At 36.2% G+C, this 20,966-nt stretch overlaps 2 protein-coding genes and 1 long non-coding RNA gene across 9 annotated transcripts in view; 2 read left to right on the top strand and 1 right to left on the bottom strand.

Annotated features, from left to right (window-relative positions):
• The window catches only part of LOC149479341 (uncharacterized), a 381,306-nt gene that overhangs the window by 297,167 nt on the left and 63,173 nt on the right, over window positions 1-20,966 (top strand). The gene's annotated exons all lie outside the window — the stretch shown is intronic.
• Window positions 1-20,966, top strand: part of Atu (Another transcription unit) — a 463,287-nt gene that overhangs the window by 159,662 nt on the left and 282,659 nt on the right. The gene's annotated exons all lie outside the window — the stretch shown is intronic.
• osa (trithorax group protein osa) overlaps window positions 1-20,966 on the bottom strand; it is a 91,079-nt gene that overhangs the window by 51,701 nt on the left and 18,412 nt on the right. For all 6 annotated transcript variants that reach the window (XM_089707916.1, XM_089707915.1, XM_089707914.1 and 3 more), the window contains exons 3-4: window positions 12,649-12,798; window positions 3,861-3,923 (exon numbers count right to left, since the gene is read on the bottom strand). In XM_089707916.1, the coding sequence (XP_089564042.1) occupies window positions 3,861-3,923; window positions 12,649-12,798 (213 nt within the window). The remainder of the gene's footprint in view (window positions 1-3,860; window positions 3,924-12,648; window positions 12,799-20,966) is intronic.

Raw genomic sequence — 20,966 nt, forward strand, 5'->3', positions numbered from 1 at the left:
TACATAACATCTATACATAGGTATAACAAATTCGTACGAAAGTCAAAATTGTACTTACATTGAATAGGTATTTTTTTATAATATACATATGTATATGTATATATATAATATATTCATAATCTGTATTACATAGTAATATGTAGTACATATCTATACATAAATATAGTTTTTAGAATTTTTGTATGTGTGTCTGTATGTAGGTATGTCTGGGCTCTAATTTTGGTGCAGATATAGCTTGAGACCTGAGAAAGGTCATAGGATGAGTTTTATCCCGTAAATAAAAAAAACTGTCTGTGTTTGTCTGTTTGTTTGTACACGCTAATCTCCGGAACTACTGGACGGATTTGAATGAAAGTTATTTTGTTGTGTAGGTACTATTATATTATCTGGGAAATATAAAATAATAATTTATTTTGAAAACTGAAACACCTGATGCAGAACCGCAACAGACCACCTAAACTATAGATTCATTTGAGAAAGTTTATCCAGGCGAGTTTGGATATTATTATTTGTGTAAATTCTGTAAATTCGTTTCCGCGAGTTGAGTATTCATGCGACGATATTTATAGATACCTACATTCATAGTGGGTACCTACAATTTACAAAGACACTTTTTATACTTAGTTATGTAGGTACCTAATTCCTACGGTCGCCTTGCAAATGCAATCAATCAAATTGACCCTGTTTGAAAGTAATTTACTAATTTCACAGAACAATTTTAAATTTGGAAAATGTGGACCCTCACTCTCAACCTGTGTCTACTGACTATTGCCACGCAGAAAAAAATACTCCAGAAAGGTACCTGCTAAAGTTAGCAGCTCTCGATAAAATAATACGTAAATTTCGAAGAACTTTGTAATATTTTATAAAGGATAATTTTTATTTTTATTTTTAGAATAATTGCTGAGTCGAAAAATGTCGTACAATCTAATAGTCCATTGAATAAAAAGTTCTAGAGTGCGTGAGTTAGTAACGTAAGATGTTTCTTCGGAAACATGTCAAGAGTCCCTAGGTAATAAACATACTAAAACCCCGGGCCACTAGGAGGAGCCCCGGAGTGGGGGGAGGGGGAAAATGGGTCCATTTTTTCATTTTTCGCTTAAATCTCAAAAACGGTACATGTTAGAGAAAAACTTTCAAGGAAAAGTTGAAAGGCCATAAAATTATCTACAAGTTGTACCTGAATCATTTTTTCCTATATCCTACCGTTTCTGAGTTATACGCAGTAAAACATGATTTTGGCTCAAACAATTTCCACATCAATCGATCAAAAAATATTTCTTTCTTCCAAAAAACTCAAAAGTGCTACTTGTGACCAGTACTGATAGATTGCTCTTAATTAGGTCTATAATTGGTAAAATAAACACATTCCTCCATGGAAGCCTTTAGGAGGAATCGATTGTCAAAATATTATATTATGGTAGTTTGAGTTACTGAACTTGATCTTTTTATTTTTTTCTTCCAAAAAACTCATAAGTGCAACTTGTGACCGGTTCAGATAGATTGCTCATAATTGGGTCTATCATTGATAAAAATACCAGATTCCACCATGGAGGCCTTTAGGAGGTATTGAATTTTATTAGGGTAGTTACGATACATGAACTTTTTAACTAACTACCCTAATAAAATTCAATTCCCCGTAAACGCCTCCATGGTGGAATCTGGTATTTTTATCAATGATAGACCTAATTATGAGCAATCTATCTGTACCGGTCACAAGTTGCACTTTTGAGCTTTTTGGAAGAAAAAAAATAAAAAGTTCATGTATCGTAACTACCCTGATAAAATTCAATTCCCCGTAAACGCCTCCGTGGTGGAATCTGGTATTTTTAGCAATGATAGACCTAATTATGAGCAATCTATCTGTACCGGTCACAAGTTGCACTTTTGAGTTTTTTGGAAGAAAAAAATAAAAAGATCAAGTTCAGTAACTCAAACTGCCCTAATATAATATTTTGACAATCGATTCCTCCTAAAGGCTTCCATGGAGGAATGTGTTTATTTTACCAATTATAGACCTAATTAAGAGCAATCTATCAGTACTGGTCACAAGTTGCACATTTGAGTTTTTTGGAAGAAAGAAATATTTTTTGATCGATTGATATTGAAATTGTTTGAGCCAAAATCATGTTTTACTGCGTATAACTCAGAAACGGTAGGATATAGGAAAAAATGATTCAGGTACAACTTGTAGATAATTTTATGGCCTTTCAATTTTTCCTTGAAAGTTTTTCTCTAACATGTACCGTTTTTGAGATTTAAGCGAAAAATGAAAAAAATGGATCCATTTCCCCCCTCCCCCCACTCCGGGGCTCCTCCTAGTGGCCCGGGGTTTTAGTATGTTTATTACCTAGGGACTCTTGACATGTTTCCGAAGAAACATCTTACGTTACTAACTCACGCACTCTAGACCCCCCTTGGAGGGACTCATTCAATGGACTATAACCAAATTAATCAAAATAAAGTTCTGGAGGAATGTGTGTCGTCGACTGCGTATGTTTATTTAAAAATAGTATCTATACTCGCTATTTCGACAGACTTTTTTTACGGATTCGTGCTCTATACTGTTTCCCTAATATTGTTTTTTTTTTTATATATTACATACAGACAGTTTTTTTATTGTTTTATAATATGTATAGATTATCATTAATAATTATAAACAAATAATAATAAAAAGACATATTACATAATTTGTGATGATTTCAACTTCACTGTTTTATACAATTATTTTAGACAACATACCTACTAACTACCGAAAATACGCGTTGAACGAGCGAAGAATATTGTGTATAATTTAGCGTGCGATGAACTTTACGTACGTTGGATGAGCCGGGTGTATGAGGGTATTGTGAGGGCGCGCGGCATGGCGCGTAATGTGCGGGGCTTAATCGTAGAATTATCTGGCTTTATACGCCTTCTTAAGAAAAGAACTATACCTATTCCCACATGCATACACCGTTCGCACAGGGCATACACATAATCAATTACATTCGAAAACAATGCAATTTCAACTTCAGTAGCTACAATCTTTTATCAGTGAACTATAGAGCGAGCGTGCAAAACCGACGATTCAATTCATCTCACCAGCAGCTATAAATAAAAATTATCAACGGCACGCAAGTAGCAGGTTGTCGGATTTGTGCACAATTAAGCGGAGCTTATTGTCGAGTGCGGGGACGCTAAATGTGAATATCAAGTGTGAGCGCAAACAGCACCTACGAGGCTCACTTGTTCTCGCCACATGTGCTAATGAAAACACCCGTTGACGAATATAATGTAGTGTCGGACGAATTAAGCCCCTATTCCGTTACTTAATGCACAGACACTAAAATAAGAAGATGCAAGGAGCGTCTCGTTAAGCTCGATCTGTGTGGTGCAGACTGCACTTATCTAACTAAATAAAAAGTTAACCCGTATCGAATTTATTGTAAAGCAGTTCACACACTCTTGTTGTAATACAATGATTCATATTTGATGGTTTCGGATCTTTTGGAAATCCGCCGTGCTATTTGACTGCGATAGAATGAAGTGTGTATAAATTAAGTCTGACTGGAAAAGGTAAATCAATAACGGTAACAACTAACACCTCTCACTTAAATTAAGTCCTTTGGAAGGCGATGTTTACAGACGGATTCTCTATTGGATTCATCGAAAATGTCCCGTATAGTTAGACAAATTTTCAGTCAGTTCAAAGCGTTGATCGTAAATAAATACATAAAGAACATAGTATACTGTGTACATTCATTCATTCATTCATTCATAGTATACTGTGCAAAGTTAAAGTTAAACAATTACACAGCATTACATGAACATCTTTGTAATTTATATCACCTTTATATTAGCATCAAACTGAGACTTACCGAATCTTGGTCGTGCGCATTAGGAGTGGACGGCTGGGCGGGTCTCGGAGGAGGTGGATAGCCCTGAAAACACCGGGTATACTTTAGCGAAATCAGCTATGTAGCGTAAAAAATAACGAGCTGTAGAAAACATAGCACGTTAAAAGTTGTGTTGTGTTTCGCTGGAAAATGTTTGAACATTGTTAAAATGAGCTTTTATCGTTGCAAAATGTATCATATTTTGTTTGAATGTTATTATTAAATTAAATTCACCGTTGCTGTTTAGTCTGCTCAGAACAACTATTGTCATAAAACGTAAAATCATTCCCAGATTCACGCATAGAACGTTACTCATAAGTCATAACCATCGTTCCTAGTTCCTACCACAAAACTAGATCCACTCCGGTTAGAACAAATGTTTTACCGGCAGTAAACTCGTGTTATGCACTTGATGCAAACTCATTCTGGTAATGTTTCACGCACATATAGTGGGGCACCGGCCCTGAAGCGGTGGCCGGCTAGCTTGACCACTAAGTGTAATTAATTGAAAGCGACGCGGGCGCCTGCTGCGTGCACTAAACAATTCAGTTAGGATAACGGCTCCATTCGTATCGGCCGCCGTCCGTTTGAATAATACTCAATCCTAATCCAATCACGTTCGGGGCGCAATCATTGTTTAGAAATTGAAAGTGATAAACGGCGTATACTTTAATTTATATCGAGCCCGTCAAACGTTATAGTTATTTTATTCTAACAGTCATGCTCCAGCGATTAGCTTTAGCAAATCAGTGTTTTTTACATCGTGACATCGAGAAGCGAATCATTGGCATTTATGTGTGAAATGTTTCCTTATTTGAAAAATGCAACATCATCCAAACAGAAAATCAATCACGCCAAGATTTACAACAAACATAGGGACATTATACTAAAACACCAGAAAACAACACTTATTATTATCGAAAGTTTATCGTTCGCGAGCAAAGACTAGCCTTAATTATCGACGTTAAAACTTGACCGGCTTGAGAGCAAAGTTATATTCGCAACTCTCCGGACCGAGCTCGAGACTCGCGAGCTTAAAGACTTTCGATGCTTACAAAAGGCGATATCTTTTAATTCCACTTTTCAACTGAATCATTCCGTAAAAGGCTGAACGCGTATCGAATGAAATCGATGCATGAATTGCACGCCTCATAAGCGAAGCGTTGAGGTGGGTACTACTGTCACTTCGCGCAAAACATCTGATTTTTCAAACTTAAAATGTCTTTATGTATCATACATTGCACTTGTAAGATAATACATACACACACATATTAAGAAAAAACACTATTTTTAACGTTCATGATATTTTTGATGTCATTTTTGTTATTTAAACTAGTTAAAAAACAGTTTAAAAAAGTTCTGTCTTGGACGTCCGTGTGTCTGTATGTGCGGATCCTTTTTCTTGTTAACACGATAGCGACCGAAATACTTTACTAATCGAGTCTTTTTTTTTCTCTTACGCTTGAGTATGCTCAGGAATAGAACCCTTTCATTTTTCAGGGTCTGATTCGATGTGGTTTAATTGTTATTAAATAAACAAAAATAATAATTAATAAATATTTATTAAAAAAAATTATGAGGCGTGCACTTTTGGATTTTCCAAATTATTTCGAAATTCAACTCGCGCAAACATCGGATAGGTGGAACAAGCGCGCAATTACAAAGTTGAATACGCAAAATTAGTATTACTTTGTAGACGGACGGCCGCCGCCTATACCTATGCGTTTTGTGAATCAAAAATGCCATTCCAAATTGTTTGCTTTGTTTGAGTTAGAGTCCGATCTACTGTTGATTATGTTTACTTGTGTTTGGTATTACGTCACTGCTATTAATTAAAGACTTTAAAACAATATAAAAAGCAGTTTATTTGGTATATTATAAATCAAAACAAACATCAAAAATCTTTTGAACAGTGAAAACAATTTATTACTTATGAATTTTATTATAAACGAATTAAATCAAGTTGCTAACTTAAAAAACGTTGAGCCACGAAGATCGAAAAAAAACACTAGATAACCAGTTTCTTTGTAGGATATATTTATGAAGTAGGTAACATAATGACACATTCAACGGAAATAAGTAACAGTTATAGAAGTCGGAAAATTTTAATACATATACATAAATAATACCAAATAACGACCAAAAAATAAAAACATTTGCATACCTATACGTAAACCGTTGAGGCGATACTAAATTTGAATTATTATTAGACACTGATGATTAATAAAATTTAATAAAAATAGATTCGTTATAATGTACCTAATAAAACAATACATTACATTAATTTTATATCTCTATTCAGTTCAATAATTGCCTTTACTATCTCGGTTTCAACTTACATAAGAAAAGCATAATATGATTTTATGATAATATCAGCAGTTAATTATAATAACTACTTAATGTTTTTATAGCTTACTTGAGTCATTATTTATCTTTAAATAGCGCTCAATTACTTATAAATAGTTACATATTCTATAAATAAAACAATATACGTGTACGTATTTATCTAACGCCCACAATACGAATATAGAACACAAAAATTCGTCTAACTCGAAGCATTTAATAATCAAATGAACATTGCCAAACTTAATACCGACGTTAAAACAATAAATAACACGAGAACCCATTCACAAATTGAGAATAAAATCATGACAGACCAAAAGCGAACGGGAGCTTTTCAGTAACAAATTCAAATGTATTATTTTGCGAGGTTCGCAAAAGGGAGAGAGCGTTATAATTTATCCAGCACGGCAATTCCCGACAACCCCCACGCTACAAGTCTACAATTCCATAGCGAGCGCTGACTGCGGCGCTCCGGCGAGCTCGACTTGCTGGAATCTAGAACATTTCGCAGTATTCTACGCTCCCAACAGCCGCACTCCAGCGATAACTCGCTCTTTATACTCCACAGACACTAAAGTCGCTTCTTACTTACGAATACGAGTTCCGACTGAATGACGAGATTAAATCGAGTAAAAGTTGTTTAATGAAAGAGCGATCGCGACTCGACTGGCGTATAAAGGAAACTCATTATCGCGGGGTAAATTCAAAATAGTCTTTCACGTTCGACGTTATTCATCGTTAATTTTATGTTGCAAATAATATGTACCGTGAAAGGTGTATTTCAATACTGTTTTGCATAAAGTAAGCATAGAACTTCGTTATAATTCGAGCGACTAATCGAGGCTCTGACAAATAACGTGTCTCGACAATAAAATAATGTCTAAAGTTTTTACTGACGAAGCGAGTGTGGGGCTAGGGAACGACAAAGCTGTCGCACACAGCGGCGTTCTGTGGGGGAATATAAAGCGGGCCGGAGCCGGCCGGCAGAACACAATATCTTGTCAGGCAATGTCCACCTTCGAGCCACAATCCAATTTGAGGATCCTATATAATATATCTGACTCATCGCCGCCGGTCGCTCGCAATAATGTTGTGATAAAGAATAAAATAATTAATCGAGATATCGATATATAACATAAAGCATCGACAAATTAAAATCGAAACCAATTTATTAGGACATTTGTAATAAAAGACCGATGTAATTAATGTTGTTTCAGTGCTAGTCCAGTAAAATATAATTAGTGATTCCTCATTACGGCGCGGCATGGCCCCTCTGGACGTTCGTGCGTCTGCCGGCTTATGGTTATTAATAACGCCGGCCGCCCGGCCCGCCCCGCACCCCCTCTCGTCCCCCTGTTCGCCCGCGTTGCTGCACGTCTGACATTTTAATTCCGGAGCCGTAGGCTATATGTCCATTGCGCGCCTTCGCTATCGATAAACATATTTTTATCGATATTTTCTTTCCCAGACTATCGAAGTCCATTATCAGAATCTAGCGATAGATTCAATAATAACAATAAAAGTGGTAAAAACCCCGCCTCGTTTATGTCTCTATTCGACGCCAGCTATATTAAAACATTCAATTGCAGCAATGTTCATAAAATAATAGAGGCCGTAATAAGAGAGTCGTCGCGTCGGTCGGTGTACGTTTGGGAACGATAAAAACGTTTACAATAGCATCGAGCGAGGCCCATGAACATCACTAGCTAACAAATGCTACAATGGCGGTCGGGCGAACGCAGGTCGAGCGCAACATGGCTGCCTGGTAGGCGGTTCGAGCGAGCGAGACGGCGCGACGACCGGGTAGCGCGCTCCCGCTCGCACTCGCACGCAACGCTCGCATCGATCTCCGCTCGCTGTACTCGCCCCCAGCACCAGAAAGGCGGAACTAACAAAATTACAAAGCGCTTTCGAGCCGCTAATCATAAAATAAGATACGACGTTTCATTTCGACCGTACGACTCTCGAGCGATCACGATGCTGGAATGGTCCTTGACTCTCAAAATTCTCCACTGACATCGTAGAGTATTAACCGCGCGTCGCTTCGAGTTTTGTATAAGCTCGGACGGAGTTTTAGATTTATGTTTTCCCTTCGTCGTCGAATTGAAACCGTTCTAGTTCTTCGGTCGGAGACTAGCACTAGTATGCAATTTAGTAATAAAGTCTAGTAAATTGCTGCGCTACAAGACAATTGGATTAGCCAGTACAAATGTTAAGGGAGTTGGAATTTTTAATTACGTTAGTTACTTTGATTTATAAAGAGAGAATTTCTCTCGGTCGAGCGGAGCAAAGACATACAAAAGCAAATTTACGACACAACGTTTGTAGCGCACCGTTTGAGTTGAAGTTAGCATAAAGTGCAACTGGGACTTAGTTTAATTCAGGATCTGTAGAATCGACAGTGCGCCCCTCGCGGCTCAAATGTTCCGTGCATTTCACGATATCTGAGTGACGTTTAATTTTTGCTCCCCACGAGACGTGCTCGTAACATAAAAAATAAAAAGGTTTTAGATATCGCATGCCACATTTATTGCGAATAAAATAAATATCTTAATGGATAAGCCGAAGTCACTTTACATATTGGGTACATTTGTATTTCCTATGTTTTTGGGGAGATAATATGCAAAATAGTATTGTGATAAATAATTTGTATTAAGTAAATGTCTATATTTATTTTTTACCCTAGGAATGTAGGTATCTAAATTATAAATAATAATTATTCGCATGAAAATTAAATGTTTATAAAATTACCTACTAATCAACCAACCCCATTCCTTCGGATCTCAGTCAATATTTGCTTCAACAATTCTTTCAAAACACAGCTAAAACGACTCATACTTTTCAGCTCAACGAAAAAAGAGCAAGAGCAGCGGCGAGCACGCAAAAGTCTAGTTTATCATATAAATCGCATGGACGGCGGGCAACAAGACGAGGCGGCATGCAAATGCAATTCAACATGTGCGCTAAGTCTCTATTATACTGTCGGCACTCGGCGGCTCGGCCACGTGCGCCCCATACGTACGGACTACGGAGCGCGAGAAATATGTAAATTGAAGGAAGCGTGCCAAAAACTCTCAACCCGCTACGTGTGTTTGGTGCAGGAACGCCGCTCTACCGACACCTCCGACTATCGTGATTATTCACAAATGAATTAATCGTACACACCGACACCATAGAGCTCTATGGCATTGAAATTGAATTTAACTTCGAATGAAGCAAGATATGCGACTTGGGCCATTTAGCAAATCGGCAAGAAATTTCGTTAGTTTTTTCCATATCATGTCATAGATACGTAACATGAAATTTTTACAAATTCCCCTCATGATGACACACTGAAGTGTAAAATATATTCCACTTCTATTCTGAAGGTAATAGGTATCTTCCACAGTGCAAAAAAATCTTACAAGACCTATCATCAGGAACATCGTTCATCATCTACCATTAAATTCATTAAAAGATGAATAACGCCGCGCAGGAATCTATGTCGATCGCTTAAGTACAATTTATTACTTACCTAGTAAAAAGTAAATCTACACTGAATAAATAATTCACTTGCAAAAAAACTTGTAAGAATGACGTTCGAGCGTGTTGCAAGCATAATCGCTTATCTAGAAATTACGTCAAGGTTGTGGTCAACTTGGTAATAATTTCAAGACCAATTATAGGTATCATTAAATGAAAATAAAATGTATAATAAAGCTATTTTTAACTGAAGCGTGAAATTCAGTTGTGCCTGATAAATGATTAGATATAAAGGAGGCTTAAGATTGTACCTGATGTCTACAGGCATATGTGTGGATAGATTTACTTTTTAAAAAACACATAGGTATATTAATAAGTAAAATTTTAAAACCTAGCTTAAAAATTCGCTACAGCCGCAATAGACCACAGCATAGATACTTTCGGAAATTTCAGATATATCAGAGATTTAAGATGAAAATAACAAACATTATTATAACAGAAAGTCATAGTTTATTAGGTTGAAACTAAATTAAATATTGGTTGATAAATATTATATTGCAATTGGAATATAATATGGAATGTAATAGGTAGGTACCTACTTAAGTAATAATTATTATAATGAATTAATGTTTTTATTGTGTTATGGAGTTTTACGTTCAATCATTAGTATGAATCATCATACTATTATCTATGAAAACACTTTTAAAACTAAATTTATCAATTCATTGATATCGTTCAAATTCCATTTACAATACTAAACGTATTGTAAATGTATTTTGATACACCACGGAAGGGTTCCCTGGACTCACATATCGATATAAAAAGTGATTTTCATATATCTTATATGATTAAAAAACATTCCGAAGTCGCATTCTGCAATTAATATAAGGCCTTGTCTACACATCTCTAACCGTTTCCAGTTACGTACGAGCTTTTTCTTATTAAAACCATCCCACAGTAGGATAACGCAAACAGTAGTTAGAGGGGATGGTAATTTTTAAAAATTGCGTACGCCCGCCAGCAGTTTAACGGCTGGCGATAACAGTAAAGTTCATACTGAAAGCATTCACCGAGTCTCGTGGATTATTCGACCATACCCATCGCATATTCGGTAGGTGCAATTTCGTTAACGTTACAGATTTCCATATAAAATAACGTGGCCGCGTTATGGCGTTCAAAAAATGTGCGGCGATGTTTAAACGAATACCTACTCTTATTATCATCGTGTAGGTAAAAGTGTATATTAAGATTTCTTTATAAGAGATGATATTATAAATACAATACGTTATCACAATATTTATAGACAAAAATAAAAAGAGTCAATAGAAAAAAAAAAGTGTAACTTATACCGACATTATGGCAGTTAAATTATTCAGCATTATTCATATTATATGGTAATTAGTTGTATTTTTTCCTCGCGCTGTTTACGTCACAGTAGAGAGCAATAAGTGCAGACCTTGGCCAAACATAATTAATATCCCACGGTTAGTAATTTGTTTATGCCTTCACTAGTTGGTTGAGACATTGAAAAACATCAAAAACATAGATAATATTATGCCTTCTTTGAATATTGAATGGAATGTCCCTACTTTTAGCAGAATAGCCGACTTCAGTTGTATTTTAAATTGAACAGTTAAAATTTATGAGTACATACGTCACACGGTTATTATTTCGTGATCTTTTAAAATATGGAATAGAATGTTATTGTAATTTTGAACAAACAAAAACTAATTGCATGTACATCACTGGTAGAGGTTAGTTATCATAAAAATTTAAGCGAAATTTCGAATCTTCATGGAAGACACATTGTTGTAAACATCGAAATAATACCACGAAGGGAATTTTTAAAGGCGTGGATTTAAAACTTAAGAAAATATTATGCTGCGCAATAGAGGAGACATAAAAAATATTACGCAGCCACTTCAACTATTCAAGTTGCTCACTTGAACTACGGACCTTTGAGAAGTATAGGTTTTTGTTTCTACAAACTATTTATTTGTAAGTGTTTTACTAGAAATATATTCTTAGTATTAAACTTGGTGGTGAGTGGTGACCAAGTTTAAGGTAGACGGGTGCGTCTACCTAACATTTTTATGGCGGAAAAGTTTTATATTGCATTGTAAAGAAGCCATGTACCTTTCTACTAATAAGTAATAATGTCATATAACAGCTAACTATTGCATTCTATATTCATCTTTATTTTACTGTATTTTGATAAAAAACCATTTCTCTATAATTTTGCTTAATTTAAAGTAATTCAAGAAATTACAATTTCTGGATTAAAGGGCTAGAAATCACATAGCGTTCTGAAGACCTATCAAAATTTAACCACACAAGAAAAACAGTAAAGTACCTATTATTGTGGCAGTATTTCCACCTTTCTATGAATAAATACGGTAAGAACTCTTATCATTAAGAATTTTTTGATTGTAGGTACACGGAAAAGGGTCAAATGTACATGAAGAAATACCCGAGAACCTTTGCGTGCAGAATGATCACTAAGGAAGAGCTAGCTACTTTATTAAGATTTGCGAAAAGTGTATAGGTACCACTGTATTTGCATAATTTTGATAACGTGTTTCTCGCAACATTTTAAGATTTTCTAACAAATTGTTTTATCTATGTAATTCAAATATAGACAAAATTGAACCGTGACCTTTCCTAACAAGAGTAGGCAAATGATTAAGTATACTTCAACGGATAAAAGATTTAGGTACATATTACATTATTCATCCCAAAGTTTCGAACATTTTACACCTACAACCTGATTTCGTTACTAGTCTTTAAAGCCTCTAAATCTATAGATAGGTACTAGCATATAATCAAACACTAGATTTCCAGAACCAAACACAGATAAAAAAAGACTCTTCAATACAAACAATAATTGAAGAACGAAACACAAGTTATAAAGATCCTTTTCCAAAATATTCCTATTCTAATCGCTCTATGTCTAGTATAAACTGACCTGGTGCGGTGGCTGCGCGCCGGGCGGCAGGTGCGGCGGGTGCTGCGAGTCCTGCGTGGGCGAGAGGCCGCCAGGCGCGCTCTGCGCGGTGCCCGGGCTCGACGCGCCTTGCGGGTGCGTCGGCTGCGGCGACCCGCCTCGCTCGTAGCCCTGCGTTAGTTAGATAAATAATTATAGTGGGTAATATTTAGGGGCGGATGCACAATTTCTGAATAAATCTATACAATCTACCTTTAAATGACAAATCAATTGGAAATTATTTAATTGTCTAATAGCACACACACACACACACACATACACGCATACACATGCATACACTTACAGAGATTTTATTAAATTCTTTCTTTTCTTTTAGGTTTTTGCATTGTATTCATTCATATTGTTTTATTTCTGTTTCTGTAATAGTGTTAAGGAAGAGCGGAACCTCCTGACACAAGCATTTTATTTGCTTAATAGGAGTGTTCCAATCACAAATTTGTTTAAGACCTAATGTAAAGGAAAGAAATAAATAAGTTTGAATTTTTTTTTATCAGCAAGTGAATTAACCTACCCTTATTGTTATACAAAATAAATTAACAATTTTCTTTAGCATAAAAGCAGTATTATTATCGCACGTTGGAATTAGAAGATGCGATAGATGATTGTCTCTTCATGTACAAACGCCATACATACATATAATGTTTTAGATATTTTAAATTTTATGTATACAATTTGTATGTTTGAGTATAACTATGTAAATGTATGTCCTATTTTCTAACCTATGTTATTTAATAAAGATGGCAATATAACTTATCTATAAGATCAGTGACTATTTATTGTTTAATACCCAGTTTGTACATTAAATAAATACGAGAAGGTACCTAATAAATTTACGCTCAAAATCGAGGATGTTATTTATGTAGGTACTTATTTAGCATAGACACAAGTCTAGAAATTTTGTCCCGTCGGGTTCACTAGACCCGCACGAATTTTGCTCAACAACGTGGGAAGTTGTTTATTGAACTCCTACAGAACTAAGACCCGTCCCAAAACATGACTAAATACAATTTATATTTAGACATGTATTCCGAGAAGCGTCACGGAGAACCACAAAATCTCTCAACTAATATTAAATTAATTGCAAACAATAAAACGACTACGCGTATGACGTAACAACAACAACAGAGCAAACATTTGCGATCTTTACGTCGGCATTTAGAATAGATTCGAGTTAATTGGGCAAACGTAATAGTAGCTCAATTAATCACACCCGACGTTTGTCCTTGACCGTGAATCCAATGAATGAACCGAATCATTTTTATTATCTCAAATTTATTTGTGACGCTTATCGATTCCGTTTTTGTTTACGATTTTTTATTCATAGTTAGCGCTGCTGAATGATTTCTATTATTACGATACAGATAACTATTTTTTTTAAATTGAAACGAATGCTGCAATTATGCTCATTGTTATGTATTGTACCCGGCACCCGCCTGCATTACAAAGCGTTTATTTAATTAATGGGTTGTTTACTTTCTTCATCACCTATTCGATTTATATTCAATTCCAAGAGTTAGCCGTATTACATGTAAGAAAACACTTATATGCGACCTGGCTGGTTATTGTGATCATAATATGAATTTGCCAGTCAGTTCAATTTAAGGCGTATTCTGCCTGGAAATAAGAGGTCATCATAATACGGCCCCAGAATACCAAATAAGAACCTACGGCAAGAATCTCCACCTTGCATCCTAATTAATACAATAATAAACACATATACCTAAAACCTACCTATCACACAGAGCTCGCCTCGGAACATTATCTCTCGTTCCGGTTTCACGCAAGAAGCAATCACCGAATCCATAATTAACTCGCACGTTGCTTAAACTAAAACTACCCACCGTGATAGAATCGTCTGATAAAGTCTGATAACAGAACGTTTCATTACACCGCCGAGCGGGCCCGTAAGCCCATCACAAAATGAACCCACGATATTACCTCCATTATTAGCAATTACACGGAGTGCTACGCGTAAACGTTGAGGCCGATAAAACTATTTTGTGTCGTCACACGTATATTTTAAGCACCAAAGCACTTGTTCGGTACATTAGTTTCTAATAAACATGGTTCAAACTATTCCAAGCCCTGTAAACCGTAAACTGTATACATATACGTTAGATCACTTGTTTGTATCACGTTTTAAATATATCATTTATAAAGAAGATAATAAGTTCCTTCTGAGTATTGAACATGCTTGTACGTTTGTTTACTTCCCAGCAGCTGTCTGTTCCCCGTATGTAGCACATCTATCGCAATTTCAAAACAAATTACTTCCAGTTTCCTCCTCCAAACGGTGCTCACCTTTCTTGAATCAATAAAGCGTGTAAAGTCATTGAGCACAAGTGACGCCCTCGCACAAACAACAGATGGAACAATGGCACACGTGGTGCACGCTCGTCCTTGACCGTGCGTGCATTATGCACTCACGAATAAGTGCACCAATCTATGAGGCGGGCACCAAGCCGCGGGTTATAAATAACGCGTTGTTACCGCGCTGTTTAGCCGTCGATCAGTGAAGTTGTGAGTCGCGTGATTTGTACATTTATTACACCTATTGATGGGTTAATAGTTAATACTTTAACAAGAAGTATGCCATAAAATTGAGGATTGTCGTGATAGCATGTGCGTAGTTTTTACGAAGTTAAATGTTTAACGTTTTAATCCTATAGGTCATCTGTGAAATGCTATGAAGAATATAGATTATCAATTAAGTTGTATTTACTTACAAAAATATTTTGCATTTAAAAAGATTGTTTAATTCTATCAAACTGAGAACTACGGCACCACAGGCACTTAGTATTGGGATTAACGCAGTATTAAGTCTAAATATGTTCGACAGAAGGCCACGCTACTTAACCTAGGCTATAAATAGAAAGTTTTTCGCCCTTCCAACGGAAACATTTCATTCCTAGACTAAAATACTAGGAACTCAGCTCGCCCCGTCCAGTGTCGTCATAAAAACTAAGTAAAATGCGAACGTTTGACATTCGGCAGCTGGCTTTAGTTAGCCTTTTGCGTTTAGTATAACGATTAATTTCAAGAATTCATACCTAATGTAAATTTTATATAAAAATTTTGTTGACTATTTTTAAAACTATTCTGTTTGTTTATCACGAAAATGTTCATGAAGTGGCGACATCGGCATTTAATTTTACATCAATCCAAAGAAACTCCTATACCAGGATAAACGATCAACATAATATAAAACGTTACATGTTGTACGTGCACAAGAGAAAAACCCGAGCTCGATATTATGCCGACATTTCGGCCAGAAAAACCAGCCCAAGGAGATAGCGAAATCGCATTAAGGAGAAAAAGCCGAGACGATATAATTCGCGTCTAATTCATTCATTAGGAACGTCCTCGACACAGTTCGCGGCAGACTCATTGCATCAATCGCACAATGCTTTCACTCCGCAACTAGTTTCCGCGTCACGTTTCAAGGCTAAACGATAATAACGATATTTACCACACAGCCTCAAGATGACTCATTCGCATTTCCCTTAGTGTAACACAATTGCACGTTGATACAAATTACCGTCTAAACTATGTGACGTCACGTACTCCTCGACTCCACGTTGGCTTTATATTGTTTTGTGATTACCGTAACACGACTGAAGGCAAGATGTGATCATCCGTGTACACAGCTTTGTGAGTAACTCTTAACTCTACTGCGATATTATTATTTATACATAATATTATATAATGTAAGCTTCTATTCATAAGACTGATCCTTCGTTGATCCACTTGTGTAGAAAATTCAATTCAGAGCGGTGTTTTAATCAGCTTATAGAGGAACTGATATAGCGGACTTGGCGAAAGAGCCGCCTTAGGGTCTCCTCATCGTAATTGGATACGCAGGCCTCATTTACAGGTAAGCCGAAACCTATTCAGTACCTGTCGATACGTATCAATCTAACGCCGTCATTAGCGGAGGGGCGTAAAGTGACGTCATAAAAAGATTGAAAGCTACTTCAAAATAAACAACGTTCCGAATCTGTATGTAAGATAAAGAAAGTGGGGAGAGAGAGTAATAAAAACATTTTATTGTATCGTAATCCGCAGATTGAACCTTTACGACGAGTGTTATTTAACAATCCGTGTCACTGGAATAACTTTAGAGAGTGTGGGTGACGGGGAGGCCGCCAGCCAAAACAAAACAAAAAAGAATTCCAAGAACTTTCGCTGAATAATTTGGTGGTAAAAGTTTTTTCGTTTTGAGGTAACAGGAAATCGGTACTAACGCGTAGTTGAGTTTGGCCGTGTTTCAGTCGTTTTAGTCGAACCATCCGCGCCGGTCGCCAACCAATCCATCAAAGGAGGGTGACTGGTTCGGGGGGTGGGGGTGGCGAACCCCCCTTTACCCACATAAATATTGCGGGTAGGTGAGTACAAACCCTTTGACCGAGTTCTGTTTACTTTCGTTTTCGCTCAGCTGACGGGGACGCCACCCCGCCTCTTCTCCACTATTATTATGATAATTAGAGAGCTATCAACTTAATGTTTCACTAATTACATATACCAGAACCTCATGTGAAAACGTCGCTTATCGAAACCTTGACATTTAATTAATTTGTCAATCAAAACGTTAGATAATAATTTTGGACGCGATATCAGTTTAGCCTAATTTGATAATGTTTTGTTTATGTTTATCATAGCTATCATCTAACTTCATGTTGTAGTGATATTGTCTGTGCGTAGAGCGGTTCCGTCCCGTCCGTTCGTGAGTCTCATAAAACTTGCGGGGTGGCTGAAGCCGTTCCGTTACCCTTGATTACGGGTGTGTAGGTGTTTTCTAAGGAGTACTTAAGGTTGCAGTGGGTTCGGACGTGGCAGACAGGGCGCAGACGTGCATTATTAGGTGGGTGGTACACCCGCGGGTGGTTAGGAGGCAGTGGGGTACGTATCGTACGTCATCACCTGAGGCGCGCCCTTGAAAACGTCGTCGCATTCATTGCACCCGGATGCGGCCCGGATTCCCGCGATACCCGCATACAACAGATCTCGCCTAACTATCCGGCTTTCGCAGCCACGCACTCGCGGCATCATATCAAATACCCAATGTCAACACACCTTACCTGCTTCGTGTTGAAGTTCTATCCGGTTTTTATGAGCGAGCTTTCTTTTTAGCGTACAGTGAATGATTTACAATTAACAAGGAAAAACAACACATTCCTTAAAATTTAGATAGATCGATTAAAACCATTTAGTATGTATTTACAAATACATATATATCTTCCCGTGTCTAGAAAATCACATTATAACTTCGAACCTCGATACAAAGTTCGGTGGATATTATTTTAACAAAAGCAGTAAGAGACAATTGGAAATCATTTAAACACAACAGTCCACTCAACTTATATAATATGCGTACGTTCTTAATCCAATAAGATTTATAGCTTATGGACTGTAGCGAACAATCTAGTCTGAGTAGCAACTGGCAACCGATCATTAAGGATTAATGCTTTTCCAATGACAACTATCTATGGAGTGCAATTTTATAAATCACTATCTCTGCAAAGAAACAGCCGGTATCTTGTGTTGTGCCATACGATGGAGAATAAAGAGGCCATTAAGAGGCCTATGGATTTTAAACGAATTAGTTCGGTAGTAATGATATAAGAAATATACCATCTTATTTTTTCAAAATAAAAGTGCGTTTCGTATCATTTCCATTACAATCTACAATTAGAGCAAAGTGATACATGAATACTGACTCAAGAGTTAAATAAAACAACAAAAACAAAACAAAAGTAAAATATCAGCATCTATGGACCAACTGGAGAGGAATTAAACAAAACTGATTAGGTGGATGAAAAATATTATACTTACCACAAATACTTTTTGTATTATTGTGGTATCTACCAATATTTTAGGAAGTATAATTACACCGATTTCTTATAAATCAAGTAACACCATATCATAAAAATACATGTAAAGAAGAGAACTCACGTTTTAAAGATAAATAGTAATTTTCTTAACCTCTGTGCAGTATGTTTTATTTAGCTTATGTTATGAATCAAGGACTGTGTAGGCCAGTGGCCCAGCCATATTTAAAGAAAATTAGACACATTTTTAAAAGACCAATTAACCATTCACGCATCATATATCGTAGAAAAGTCGTTCAAAATTTCAAATAAAATTTATTCAATTCCACATGCTTCACAATGGGCTATGTGAGCAGGTGATATGCTTAATAGTTGCTGTATATAAGCTTAGTTGTTTTTTAAATTTCATTCTTTTAAGGCCTATATTATATCAATGTGAATAATGATAACACAAATGCCAACGTTGAATGTATTTGGCAGTTTCATTTGGAATTATTAGAAAATGTTCTTACCCTTATATAAGTTTTATAGTATTCACAAAGCTATTACATATAATTGTAACACTATAGTGATCTGACAAGTGACAACATAAATTACGTACTGTATATAATATGTACATAAAGCTGCTTTGTTAGCAAAATTTAGCCTGCGGGTTTTCTCGAAAACTGTACACGCTATTCCTTATATTTAATACGATTTTCCATTTCAATATTCCCTCTTTTATTTTCACAAATATATTTTCATTAAAACAATTCAGACACTTCGATAGAACATCTTTTTGCTTTTATAATATCATCGTCTAAATGTATTGTGGCGAATGAATGATAAAAAGAGCCACTTTACACGGATCAATTCAATGTGTGATACTGATAGCTCTAGCACTAAAGTTAAAAACTAAAACACATCGCTTATCACTTTTCAATAGAGTATAATTCTCTAGAAAGATTAGCTTTTGCTAGAACTAATATTTATGGAATATAGTCGACGTGTAGAATATCATTTTCTCAAATAATGAAATTGATACGTATACACTAAACAGTATAAAACAAATAATAACAGTTATAAAATATAACACACATAAATTTGAAACATTGCCAGTATGTATATTCTTTGTTACTCATAATTCTATTTAATAAGTCTGCGTGTTGTGTTTTGCCACAATAAATGGCGCTATGATTTATCGCATAAAATAATAACCCGTGATCCGAAATATTATTCATTTTAATTCATTCGACTTGGGATCAATCATCAATACTACGATGAAAATGATTGCAAGAGTGTGTAAGGGAATTATCATTTTGTATTTTAGTCTTTGAGTAAGTTTTTTGAGCATAATCTTTCGCAACGAAATGATATGATAGTTCTTTAGTTAAATAATAGATACTTATTTCGGTAGTCAATGATCTATTAGTATAAATATTTTGTCATTTCATAAAAGCCATTGTGTGCTGTAAAATACACTACACATTGATAAAGGAAAAATAAACAGCGAGCAAATAATCACAGCAGGACCTTACGAAGAACTCTCGCATTGCTTCGATATCTAAGAAATACAACACTAAAACTATATCCCAGGAAAGGCAACGTGTATTTGACAGCGTGCACGTTACGTAGAGACTAGAGATAGCCTAGATGCTATAACACCGGATCTTCGTATACAATCTTTTTGATACTCTGAATGCAAGCACATTTGTACAAATCAATGTGGAACACGGTAAGATAAATAGGAATTTATATCTTTCTCTTTTGTGAAAATTTAACACGATCCTTTCTAATGAAACAAGAGCCTCTTTTTGTCACTTTTCTATATCTTGAAACTAAGTTATTTTATTTTGTCTAGTCTTATCATCATCCCTAGGTGTTAAAGAGATAAGACAAATGCCTACATGATTTTATTTTAGATAAAGTGAGGAAAATATCTGTATAGTTCAAGAGGAAATCATTGTGGGCCAACAAAAACACGGTGAATTGTGTGTCCTCTCGATGTAAGGTGGCGACGCAAAACAAAAACGACATGATAGCGTTGTATAAAAGGAGACAATAGTACTTTAAGCGATTTACCCGACAAGCACGGTTTCAAAACGACCTTGCGTCTTGTCACAGCGTTTCTTAACGTCGTCGATTTCTACGCGAGTTCGCTCCAAGAGCCCTGCTTCAAAATGTACCTCGGGCTTCGTTGCACAACGAGCTTACGTCAGCGAGCGCGCAGAACGGCTTACGTCATTCGAACGTGCGACAGCCACGCCATGTTAGGCCGTATCGCCGTAGAGTTAGGGCGAGTATCCCTCGAAAGGATTTCAAAAGTAAGATAGAACGTTTATTTTCACGTGAGTGGATGAGGCTCCGACGCGCCGACGCGTCGCCGGCTCAACGTTTCTTAGAAACGTTAGAGGCTCTCTAGTTTCGACTTGAACATGAATCGCGTAATATGACGATGAAGAGTGCTTCTAA

The sequence above is a fragment of the Colias philodice genome, chromosome 20 (genome assembly GCF_061535455.1).
Source record: "Colias philodice isolate Cphi_HAF_F1 chromosome 20, ilColPhil1 Martin Lab GWU primary, whole genome shotgun sequence".
In the NCBI taxonomy this organism is placed as follows: Eukaryota; Metazoa; Arthropoda; class Insecta; order Lepidoptera; family Pieridae; genus Colias; species Colias philodice.